Source organism: Euprymna scolopes, chromosome 12, assembly GCF_053919585.1.
Source record: "Euprymna scolopes isolate OS-2025 chromosome 12, ASM5391958v1, whole genome shotgun sequence".
Classification (NCBI taxonomy): Eukaryota; Metazoa; Mollusca; class Cephalopoda; order Sepiida; family Sepiolidae; genus Euprymna; species Euprymna scolopes.
This window is the reverse complement of record NC_136493.1, coordinates 1564847-1578149: the sequence shown is the minus strand read 5'-3', so window position 1 is coordinate 1578149 and position 13303 is coordinate 1564847. Positions and strand designations below refer to the sequence as shown.

Sequence of the window (13303 nt, the reverse complement as noted above, 5' to 3'; positions counted from 1 at the left end):
TCGGTTAATGTCGGCACGTTACTTACGAAAAAAAAAAGGTTAATTAAACTGTAGAAGGACCTGTTAAAAACTTTACAAGTTCTGTAATTGAATACCCCCCCTTAAAAAAAAAACAAAAAACGGAAACCATAAAAGTATGGTTTTGTAAACTTACTAACAGCTTAATAGCGTCCTAAATTATGAGATGAAAAAAAAAAATGAACGAATCTCTTAGTAAAAGAGAGTTGTCTCTCTTAGAACAATAACAAATTGTAAAACAGCGCCAACCTATCTTACCTTTGTAACATCTATTTGTTATAAACACTTTTTCGTATCTCTGTCTATTGTAAAACGAACCCAATGGTTTTAATTTCAATAAGCTAATTTCAAAATAAACAAAGTAAAAATGTGTATCGGGGTGGAGTATTTTTTTTTTTTTAATCAAAATTACACGTGTAGCGGTAATAAGGACGGGTGATCCTTGCAGGAAATACCGGAAGTGCGTCATAACGCTAAGCAAAGGCGTGCTACCACGTCAAGGCAGTTCCTTCCTGCTTTGTAGCGAGACGTTTATGTCTGCTTTGTTGTCATCATGGCTGAGATGGATCCCCGTGTACATTCTCGGTTTCTTAACGGAGATATTAAAATGGAAAAATATGGTGAGTTGTTTATCATCTTATCGAATACTACACTTATTATTGTGGTGCTAATGCAGAGAGTGCCGCGCTATTTTTTAAATCGTATTTCCACGTTTAATTAAAGTTTTCTGATATGTTTTTTTTTATTCAATTGTAAGGTTAAAGTACAGAATAGGTGCAAAACATCCCCCTCCCCATGTTAAGAATGGCTTTTTAAATAATAACGTTATTATTTCAGCACGGATTACTCTCTGCATGAGTACCATCATTGTTGTTATTATAAAAAGATCTTTGTTACAATGACCGACGACTGGCAATCAGATAATGTCTATTGTGTTTCTCGCCTAGACGTAACTTTGATAAATACAAGCCGCATTTTAAAAATATTTATTTAGTAAAATAATATTGGTTCTTGTTAAGCTATATTCGACAAATCGATTATTTAAATATATCGTTTTAAGCAAAAGCAACATTACATACTTAATTGTCATGTCGAAAATAGTAATACATCCAAAAATTACGAAAATTCGGTGCTAGTGCAGAGAGTGATCCGCGCTATTTTTAAAATAGTATTTCCAAGTTTAATTAAAGTTTTATGTTTTTTTTATTCTATTGTAAGGGTGAAGTATAGAATATGTACAAAACAGTAAAACACCCTCCCCATGTTAAGAATGGCTTTTTAAATAATAACGTTATTATTTACGTCCGGATTACTCGTACCGAATTGTTTTGTTTATTTTGTACATGCATTCATTTTTTTTGTTTTTGCGCGAGTGCGCAAAAACAAACATGGTAACCAGTGAAAACAATAGAGAATACAATGAATAATTATGGTCTTCATATCATGAAAACTACTCGTCGACAGCAAAATTGTCTGAAGATAGCATGTTCAATCTTACCCAAAGCCGGCCAGAGACTTACTTGGCCAAAACGTGGTAGGACGACAACTACGGAAGGCAGTAATTGCAGTGCATGCAGTTAGGAGATTCGGAGTTCCTATCCCGTCGCGACTAGCACCTGACGAAGGCCAGAGGAATAGTTGGCCGAAACGTCGTGAAACATTAATTTGTTCTTACTAAAAAAGTAAAATTCTGGTGGACTAAACTAAATAAAAAAGCAAATAAATCAATAAATAAATTTTTATTTCATTTCGCTTTCGAGTTTCCGGTTCGGTCTTTAAGTTTGATGGATACGGACGATTTTTAGCGGTGATTTGGGCAGGGTATTCCGAGAGTCACATTTATCCAAAATCTGATTTATCAAAATTAAAAAAAAAAAAAAAAAAACTTTTGGGAATATTTTGTATTGGATACATTTTAATTTTTTTTATATATATATATATATATATATATATATATATATATATATATATATATATATATTTGATTTTACTGTGATAGGCCCGTGTTGCAAGTGTCGAGAGACTTTTTAAATAAAAACATTAAATAATGCAGCAATAATACACCTTATAATGCATCTGTCATTTTTTAAAATAGTATTTTTGAGCTAAATTCAATTTTTACGATGTATTTTTTTATTAAATTGTTAGGTGAAAGTTAATAGTTACACAACACCTTCCCATCCCCATGTTAAGAATGGCTTTCTAAAAAATAACCTTATTTCAGCACGGTAACATAGATGCATAGGTACCAATATTTTTTGGCGGACCTGAAGAATTTTGACCCCCCCCCCAATCTTTCTATATTGTCTTTTTTTTTTTAAATATTTTTTTTTCTGCGAGTTATGGACACTTGTCCACCAGATTATCAAAGAAAATCGGGGAAAAGAAGTCAATATTTAAATATTTGTAAGAGATGCTCAGTTTTTAATGTGAGGTTCTAGTAAATTGATCACCCATTTAAGAACCACTCGACGTTTTTAGGCCAAACTTTGCGAATTTATTTTTTTCAATTTCGTTTTTTTAAAATAATTGTAAAAAAAAAAAAAAGGCCAAATTGTTTAAAAAAAAAAAAAAAAAAAAAAAAAGGCTAAATTCGCAAAATTTGGCCAAAATGGTTAATGGTTCTAAAACTAGAACATTGCATTAGAAACTGAGCACTGAGGAGCAGCACCCCTACAAATATTTAAATGTTGACTTTTTATCTTTTTTGATAACTAGTGTCCATTTGATAATAATCCGCTTAGTTTTTTGTTTTGTTTTTAATATAAATCAAAAATAGAGATGGCGGCAAGATTTTTCAGGTCCGCCTTAAATTGTTAGGTGAAAGTACAGCATAATTACAAAATATTCTCGCCTTCCCATGTTAAGAATGGCTTTTTAAATAATAACGTTATTAATTCAGCACGGTAGTGATGCACTATGCAGACCAATAGATTTTTCTTTTCTTTGATTTATCCAAGTTACGAACAGATGAGAAACATGGTCACACAAGATCTTGTTTTATTAATAATAATGTAAATTTCTATTTATTAGTCTCTCCACGAGGGCAGAGTTTATGGAGACAAAAATTAAAATTGCCTTAGTCTAGCAGGATTTCTCCTTCCCTGATAAAAAATAGAAACAAATGAAGTGTGTTACCACAACAGATACTACACTTGCTCTTAAGTCACGTTTAACAATCGAAACAACAAAAAAAAAAAACAGCGCGCATTTAATTTTAAGCAATAATAAACAAAATAACCATGTTTACGTTGTTTTTTTTTGTTTTGTTTTTTGTTTTTTTGAGATGGTACTTAAGAAATTATGTTGCTATTTAGAATGCACGGGACAGAGTTCGACACCAAGGTCGATTTTAGTGGAGAAATGGAACAAAAATAAAAATTCTCAGTCATGAAGGATTTCTCATCCACTGAAAGAGAACAAGAAATTGAAATGCAGTATCTGAAGAACAGATACTACATTTCAATCTTGGCCAAAAGACCAAGAACGTAACGTCTGCTCTTATGGTATTAAGAGTTTATGTAATAACGTTATTTTGAAAGCTATTCTTAACACGAGGAAGGGAGAGTGTTTTATAACCCTTTATTGGCACTTGTGACAATCGTCCTGAAAAAAATAAAGTGGTCATTTAGTGAGGGTTTACTAAACCCTCACTAAATGACCACTTTAGTTTGCAATATTTATTTTCTGAAAAAATGACCCCCCCCCCCTATTTTGTCGAATGTTTTACTACGATTATCTTTTCGGATTATCTTTTCTGTGGATATTGAAGATGAATAAATAATAATCTGTTCTTGTTAATGTTCGTCGTTTGATCAAATCAAGTACACAGATCCGTTTCCTTTTCTTTTTTTTTTTTTTTAATCGAATTGAAAAATTTTTTTAAATATTTACTCTTAAAAAGAAACAAAACGTAACGGAAAACAATGAAATAAAAGACATGTTTATTTTATTTATAATTAAAGGTCATAATATTTTTCCCGGTTTTATTTTTTTCTTTTCTTTACAATAGTGATGTGGTGTTCGAAAAACACTGACAGAAATGGTCGAAGTAGTTTGATTTAAAAGCCGCGAAAAAGAAAAGGTGAAAGGCAGACGACACTAAAACATAGGTACAAATGAAAAGGGAAAGACAGACGACACTAAAACATAGGTACAAATGAAAAGGGAAAGACAGACGACACTAAAACATAGGTACAAATGAAAAGGGAAAGACAGACGACACTAAAACATAGGTACAAATGAAAAGGGAAAGACAGACGACACTAAAACATAGGTACAAATGAAAAGGGAAAGACAGACGACACTAAAACATAGGTACAAATGAAAAGGGAAAGACAGACGACACTAAAACATAGGTACAAATGAAAAAAATACCCTACTCCCAAAGTTGATTTAAGGTTAACCTTTTTTCTTTTCTTTTTTTTTTTTTTTTTTTTTTTAGCTCTCCCCCAAAATGTTTCAAAACTTGTAGATGGGCACCCTCAGCTACACTCTATAAGATTCTACTTTTTTAGGCGGTTACGTGTGAATTATTGGATAAAACTTACCTGAAACTATATTTTTTTTCAACACGCGAAAGTGATTTTTATTTTTATATAGAAATTGCTCCAGACGTGACATGAAGCCACTTTTTTTTTTTTTTTTTTTTTTACAATGGACTCACCACTTATCAAGGCCCGAAGACTACTTGAAAATGAGAGATAAGAAACTAAACACAAAAATAAAAAAATACTTCAAGGTCAAAAATCAACCAACAATAAGTGTCAGATTCTGACACAGAAAATAGCAATTCTTTCTTGTGAGAAAAATCGGTCATAGAATGTGAGAACTAAAGGACAAAATATGAGAAGCAAAATGAGTGTATTGAAAATAAACCAAAGTTCACTTAGATGTCGAATTGTTTATTTACCTCCTCACGAGAGTATAGTTGGATACAGGCCTGTTTTTAATGTGGGGGAAATCCAGCTCCTTACAAAGGGCGTTCAGAATTGGAATAAAATTTGCCTCGGTCATGGCCTACTATTATAGTAGGCCATGCCTTGGTCCAGAAAGATTTTTCACAGAGAAAACAAAAGATGAAGCGTAGTATCTGAACGGATGCTTTAAATAGAATAAACACTTTCTGATTTATTTACATTTGTTTTGTAAATTTTCGTAACGAACAACATAAACAGTTATTGGTACGCCAATTTATCAGAGAGGGGCCTATATTTTCAGTGGCGTTCGTGTGTCTATTAGTCCGGACTATTGCCAGATAACCGTCCATTAGTTTTTCCTGAAATTTTGCCGCAAATTGTATTTCATTAAATAGATGTGCACAGTAAAAAAACATTTTTTTTTACAAAAATTCCCGTTGTGCCCCAGGGGCTCAAAGGAGGTCAAAAATGTCTCAAAATGGCCAAAAATGTCACATTTTGCCTCATAATTTTTTATCCATCCATTAGATGTTTTTGAACCTTGGCCAAAATGTGGAGCCCATTGTTCTTAATATAAATCCAGTATGGGTGACTCTGGCAAAATTCTGGTTCGCATCCCAGGGATTTTCAGTGCTAAAAGCGCCTCCTTTTGTGGCTCTTTTTCATATTTCTCAACAAAAACTTTATATGTCTGACTATATAGTGGTTTTTCACTGTGGTCAACTCAAATATACACGTGCTAACGCCTGAAACTGCACCGTTATCCATTTACACTGGGATTTGGTATTCTCAGGGGCTCAAAAGAGGTAAAAAAAATACCCCAAAATAGCCCAAAATGACACTTTTCCCCCATAGCGTTTGATCCATCCATTAGATTTTCCTGAAACTTGGCCAAAATGTGGAAGCTATTATTCTATTATTCAGTATGGGTGACCCTAGCAAAATTCTGGTTCGCATCCCTCTGGGACTTTTAGGGCTAAAAAAAATACCTTTTTGGAGTTCTTTTTTCATATTACCCAAGAACTTGACATGTATGTCTATATAGTAGTTTTCCATGGTGCTGAATTCAAATATACATGTCTTAAGGTGTGAAAATGCATCGTTTGTCCATTTTCACTGGGATTCGGCATTCCAGGAGCTCAAAAGGTGTCTCAAATGCCCAAAATTGCAAAAAATGACACTTTTAGCCCCATCCATTAGATTTTTCTGAAACTTGGCAAAAATGTGAAGGAAACGTTGGCCCTTCACACTTCTCACATTCATCATTTCTTCACTATTTTTTGTGGCGTCATCTCACATGCAGCACCAAAGGGGGACCACGCATGTGCGGCTTGTTTCATGTTTTATTATTTAAAGAAAGAATATTTTTTTTATTTTATAAAACCAAAATATTTAATAAATATTCTTAACACCTGCAGTGGATTTATCGGCCCTCTTGCAGTTTAAGGAAAATTAATATGGAGAAAAATGGGATATAAGTCGTGTTACACCGGTAGTAAGAATGCCACCTGATTGGATAGTGAAATTGTCATTTTATAAATAAAATAAAATATTGAAATTGACAATATTAGAAAACAATATTTTTTTTATTAAATAATTTTTATTAAATACAAGAATTAAAAAAAAAAGTGATTTTTAGCAGTTTAGATCTTTTTTATTGAATCACTCCTGCATAATTTTATAAATAAAATGACCAACAAATAAAGATAAATAGAAATGATAATGAAACGATATTGAAACTGACAATAGTAGAAAACACATTTTGTTTTACAAACAAATAAAGATAGGTACGGGCAAAAATGGGTAGACAAAAATAGGGGACTTAGTTTTGAAAGCCGATTTATCCTAATTTTTTTGTAGGTTTCCGACTACTTTTTGATTGTATTTGAAAGACAAAGGACAAAAATTAAAATCCAAAAGGAAAAAAAAAAATATTTGTACACGTGAAAAAAAAAAGTTATGAAAATGTTTTCACAACGAGCTAACCAATTCAGCTAAATTTTCAAGTTAAATAAATTCATTGTAAAAATCCTTTAAAAGAGAAATATTAGTTTTCTGGGTCTATTTCAAAGATAATTAGTAAAATCCTAAGGTATTGAATTAAATTAAAAAAAAACTTGTTTGTACAAAACATAAATACATTAGCCCAAAACCGAGTGATTCTGGCGTTCGCAAAACGCAACAAACTAAAATTTTTAAACACGAAAATTACGAAGGCCCAAAATTTCAGGCAGTCGAAAGACTGTGAAAATGACGTCATGTAATTAAAAGGGAGGAAGTTCTTTTTTTTTTCCCAGTCGCGCATCCGTACATTCCTTTTCTGAACGTTTGTATTAATTTTTGCATTTTTTAATTTATTTTTCTATGTTCCTATTTTTAAATTAATATTTTTTTTTAATTATTCTTCAATATTATATAAAAAATATGTTACGCCGAAAGTTTCACATTCTTGTGAGCAAGGAAATTATTAAAATCTTGCATATAAAAATTATGCGAAACCCGTAATTAAAAAAAAAAAAAAAAAAAAAAAAGTAGAAATATTTTTTACAATTATAATTTTTTTTTTGTGAAAATATTAAATAAACAATGCTTAATTCAATGGTAATATCGGTAGTTTGAGAAATTCATTTTCCTTCGAGTTAAATCGAATTAATTAATACGGATTTAGGGGCTTTTTTCGTAATGTTCCTGTAAAAATTATTTTATTTTATTGTTACAAATTACGATGCTTTATTTATATAAAAAAAGCAAAAATAAAGTCTTGCGTTTTTTATTTGCTACTGAAAACTATAATTTTAGCAAAGGTATTTTTTGTTTAAACAAAATAATACATTTTCACTAAGATTTAAATAAAAATAATTAGTTCATTATATTCCGCGATCATTATTTGATAAATACTGAAAATTTCATTAAAATTGGTTTATTTCCTGATTTTTTGGGTGACTTTTTTTTTTTTTTTTTTTTTTTTTTTAAGAGAGGGGTCAAACTGTTTATACATTTTGAGCATCGGCATTCATTTTGCCCGTACCTAAAGATAATTAGAAATATTAATGAAACGATATTGAAACTGACAATAGTAAACAGTTGATTTATTTATTTATTTATTTTATTTTTTTTTTTTTTTTTGACAAATTCCATTTCCAATTTTTTTTAAATTTTAAAACAAACTAAAACGTTTCACTTTTTATAGCCAATCGAATTGTGCTAAATATGACTTTAGGTACCTCCACGGCGATGTGTAAAACGTAAGTAGTACACATTTTTATAGCGACGTCATCATTTCGTGTGTTTGTGTTAATTTCTATGGATAAGCGTTCGCGTTATAATTATTAATGGAGTAACGTTTTGTTTTTTTTGTTTTTTTGCTATGAATAAAAAATAATATAAAACTTACCTTTTGTACATTGTTATTAACGAACTACACAGACTAGAGTTAATAAAATTAATTTGAACGTATTCTGTTGACACATGTATTTAAAAATAATGTTCCTTAAAAGCCTCCGTACATTTTTGAAAAAAAGCCCCAAACATAAGGACCATCTTCTATCAATTTAAATAATAAAATCAAAACGAATTTTTTTAAGGTTGATTTTGGATTTACAATTTTTAATATCTCAATAGTCTTACGTTCTTTTATATGAATATATATTTTTTTTTATTGGAAACCTGTTATTAAAAAAACCCATTTAAACTTCATATCGCGTAATATTTGAATTTAATATCATTTAAAGCTTTTTAAAAATAATTATTTTTTAGAATTGTTTTTTGGGTTTGTTTTACTGTACACACAGATTCGAAAAAGTTGTCACATAACAAATATATAACAAATAAATTTTATCAAAGGCAAGATAAGTTACTTTTCTACCCAACTGGATATGTTTTTAGTGTTTACATTTAGTGTAACCTGTTTATTCAGCTCGAAAAAAATACAGTATTTACCGATGTGATGTATTGGAAAATTTAAAATGGCAGCCGACTCTCTCTTTGAGGCGGAAAGTTTGGGAAAATGAGTTAGAAATAAAAAAATCAGACAAAATACTGTTAGAAACTCGCTCAATATATGTTACCGTGACATAGGAGGGTTTTTAACAGTATTTTGACTGTTTTTTTTATTTATAACTCCTTTTCCCAAACTTACTGTCTCCGGAGAGAGTCAGCCGCCATTTTGAGTTTTCCAATACATCGGTAAATACTGTATTTTTTTTTTTTCGAGCTGAATAAACATGTTACATTAAATATAAACACTAAAAACATATTCAGTTGCATAGAAAAGTAACTTATTTATTATTTCTTTAAAATAAGTTGAAAGACCCAAAACTTTGAAAGCTAGGTAGAAAACGAAAACTTAAAAAAATTAATTTTTTTAAAACAACAGTAAACAAGTAAAAATATTTAAAAAAAATATTATGGGATGTGTATTCTCTTTTAAAGACAATATCTTCAAGAACGGTCATAAAATGTGTTTTCAATCGATATTTATTCAATAAGGGACCAGTTTTCCTACCTAGCAAAAGGGGTCGAGTTTTCCTAAATTCGTTTTGAATATAATAAACTAGTTATGACCAAAGTTTCATTTCATTCAGACAAAACACTAAGAAACGGGGCCTAATTAGAGTTGGGGCCCGTTTTCTTGGGGTCACCCGGTACTAACACTATCTTACAGATATTATGACGAAACATGTGTCCGTGGATGATTAAATTTTAGTGAACGCGAACGTATAGTACAAAAACACAATGGCTTTATTACGTAAGAATAACATTGTTTAAAATTATTTCAGGAATTTTATTTTGCTACATTTTCGGATTCGATATTTGACAAAGTCACGTTGTGAGTTTATTGCGAAAAAAAATGTGTTGCATTAAACTTATTTTTTATTGTTATATATTATATGATGAATCCTTTCGAGTTAATATTGAGAAATACAATGCGCATTTAGTACTGAAGAATACACACTTTAATTACGTAAACATTAAAGTTATTCAAAAGAGATGGCCATTTTGGGTAACTTGTTTATTCTTTACATAATGTTTAAAGTGTGTATTTCTTGATTTTGGTGTTTCTGCATTTATCAACCCGCGATTTCCACGAAGTTACTTTCTTTTTTTTTTCCATGGAGGTCACCACTTATCAAGGCCTAGAAGCCACTCGGGGATAATGGTTATTGTGTGTAAGTAATCAATGGGATAGTTTTGCAGTATTCGTTAGTATTAGAGATTTGATAAAGTTTCATTACTTAGGGGGGCGCGTGTTTATCGTGAAAGATTGGCGAGGGGGGGGTCAGGGATTGGAGCTCAGACGAAAATAACGATAAAACAAAGATAGGCTCGCAACGTCTCTTCTGCAGAGAGAGAGGTTGCAGGGAAGAGAAAAGAGCATTCCCCACTAAACCACGAAGTCTATTTTGTACTCTATCAAGGCAGGATAGGATGTTTTTAGCAGCTCCTGCCCCGATGTGGCAGCAGTATTCCATCCTTGGACGTACTTGTGCCTAGCAGATGACGAGAAGAACCGAAAATGGTCAACAAGTAGTTTTCTGAATATTAAGACATTTTTTTTTTCAATGTATTACTTTAAACAAATGTTTTATTGCTTAATGAAATCGAGGGATGAAGTTTCGATACTAACTGCAGTCTTCATCAGTGGTGAAAAAAGAAACAAACAAAAAAACCGGTAAAATCATCGATTTTTTTTGTTGTTGTTGTTGTTTTTCTTTCTTGAAAATTTACTCTTAAGAAAACTATTGCTTATTTTATTCAGCCAAAGCCACTATCAATAATTTCCCACACTCTTTATCTGTGCCTAAACCTAAACGTAGATTCCATGAACAAAGCTTCTTTCTTAGAACTGCACGCCCATGGAACTCTCTTCCGTTTGCCTACTTTCCAGCTGAGTACAATTTGATTGTCTTCAAGTCCAATGTAAACAAGTTCTTGATGAACCATTCCCGTAAGTAATCCAATTTACAAAATTTCCACTACTTATATATCCCCGGGCTTTGATAAGTGGTGACTCCTTTGTAAAAAAAAAAAAAAAAAAATTAATTTTTTTTTTTTTTTTTTTTACTCACGTTTCATCCCTAACAAGGTATATCGCCACTTACGCTCTATTTGAAACCATGCCTAGGAAAAATTAACAAGATGTTGGTTTACATTACATTTAAACTTCTGCATATCAGTACAGTCAGGGTAGCAGGAAGGGAATTCCAAAGTCTAGCTGTTTGAGGGAAGAAACTATGAGGGTAGAAAGATTTTTGGAATTGAAGGTCCTCAATAATGAAGAGGTATGATTTTGTTGCTAAGTGGGTTTGTTGGGAATATGTCGAGGGGGATTCCATTAATATATTTGTAAAACAGACACAGATATCACATTGCGACGATGAGACAGGATTGGAGCTTAGTTTACAAAGTGGGACCTATTAGATTGGAAACTTTTTTGGACCCTATCTGAGAGAGACTAGTGGCAGATGCACCAGCCCAGATGCGGCAACAATACTCCGTGCATGAACGTATGTGAATGGTGACCTTATAGAGGTACAGGATACTTTTAGGTAAAATTTATTTTTATTCACCTCCAACAAAACACATTGTCACTGAGCCATAAGGGCCACTGAATTAGGGGACATCAAAGAGCAAGATGTTTGTTCACATTACATTTAAATTTATTCATGTTAGTACAGGAAGAGAATTCCAAAGTCTAGCAGTTCGGGGTGGGGGGACTATTTGAGTAGAAATCTTTCCAACATCTGGGGATGTCTACAGTGATTTTGGGCATTTACGTTGAAGGATGTCATAAATGCTGCGAGTATATTTGAACACATTCTGTTGAAGTATTTGCAAAACAAACATAGCGATGCAACATTGCGACTCTATCTTAACAAGCATTCATCTTTTACTATATGAAGATTTGCTAAGAATTTTAAAGCCTGTTTAAATAATTTTCTTTTCGACAGTTTGAAATGCCATTCAAATTTTGAAAGGCCATTCTTTTTTTGTTTGAAACTATCACCACAAAAGATGAAAATGGTTGATTTACAAATAAATTAAAATGTACTCTGATAAATTTAATTTTATTAATTTTTTAAATTGGATTTTTAAATGCATTTTAGTTTAAGCTATGATTTTTTAAATCGATTAATAAGTAAAAAAAATAGTATGCCAGTCACATAGAGGCGAGAACACAGGTATATGACAAGTTGTATCATAATTTCAATATTGGAGCTTGGTGAATGACAGTGCAGGACCTATTAGATTGGAAATTCTTGATCTGCCAGAAATGTAAGACAATGGAGAAGGATGTAAACTCACATGTGCAGAAAGTATATTGGATGGTGTGTAGCTATTGAGGTTATTGAAGTTTTGTTACTTTGGTGATACCATTGGGGCACAGGGTGGAGCAGGTGCTAGTATGATTACAAGAATTACAAGTGGATGGAATAAATTCAGGGAATGTTGGTCATTATTAACCAGCAGAGTATTACCACTGTCATTCAATGGAAGACTCTATCAGGCATGTGTATGCAGTGTGATGTATGCAAATGAAATCTGGTCAGTAAAGGTTGAAGACATGTGTTGCATGGGGAGAAATTATGAGAATTATATAATGGATGTGCTATGTGAGTCTTAAAAACAGGCTTAGATCTGATGACCTCAGAGAAAGATTAAATCTGAACAATATATGGAGATGTGTACAGAACAAAAGTCTTTTTATTTTTTAAAAGGGAGTTACCACATATCAAGGCCACTTGAATATAAGGGTTAATGAGTGTATGGTGGTCACTGAGACAAGAGCATACTGTAACCCCTCACGTGAGAAAGTGGTTAAAGACCCCTGTTTATCTTAATTCTCAGCTCGTGTCATCTAGTCTTCTCTGAGGTTGTTACATGAAATCTGGTATGCTGAAAGCGAATATCGAAGCAGCAGGCAGGAAGAAGACAAACTCATGAAGACTAATCTACAGTGTTAATCTCGCAAACTTATGTACAAATGTTTTTACAAATCTCATTCAGTTTTTTGTAAGATTTTTTTCAAAGTCTCAAATCTCTTCACAGACAACGACAGGCGGTTGGATGAGGGAAGTGGAGGGGTCCCCTCTCCAGGGAACGGCGGCTCTATACGATCTGTTCTCCCCAAATTCAACAAGCAATCTTCTTAATTTTAGAGCATATCGGTCCAATGTGGGTGGGGTTGAAGTCTCTCCAGCCAATCAAATCACGCTAAACCCCAACGATCTGAGACCCAATTCAAGACCAAAATCCCATAACCTTGAGGTCATCCACCATCACTCAACCAATACAATATGTTCTTCCAACACCCTCGCATTTCCTGTTGTTGAGTTTTTCCCAAATAACAAAATATCTCAGGTTTT

The 13303-nt window shown here is 32.2% G+C and overlaps 1 protein-coding gene across 1 annotated transcript in view; it reads left to right on the top strand.

Moving 5' to 3' along the window:
* Nucleotides 1–274: 274 nt before the first annotated feature.
* LOC145291143 (sterol O-acyltransferase 1-like) overlaps nucleotides 275–13303 on the top strand; it is a 169963-nt gene continuing 156934 nt past the window's right edge. Inside the window, exon 1 of the mRNA XM_080136660.1 lies at nucleotides 275–638. Within this exon, the coding sequence (XP_079992786.1) occupies nucleotides 572–638 (67 nt within the window). The 5' untranslated portion in view covers nucleotides 275–571. The remainder of the gene's footprint in view (nucleotides 639–13303) is intronic.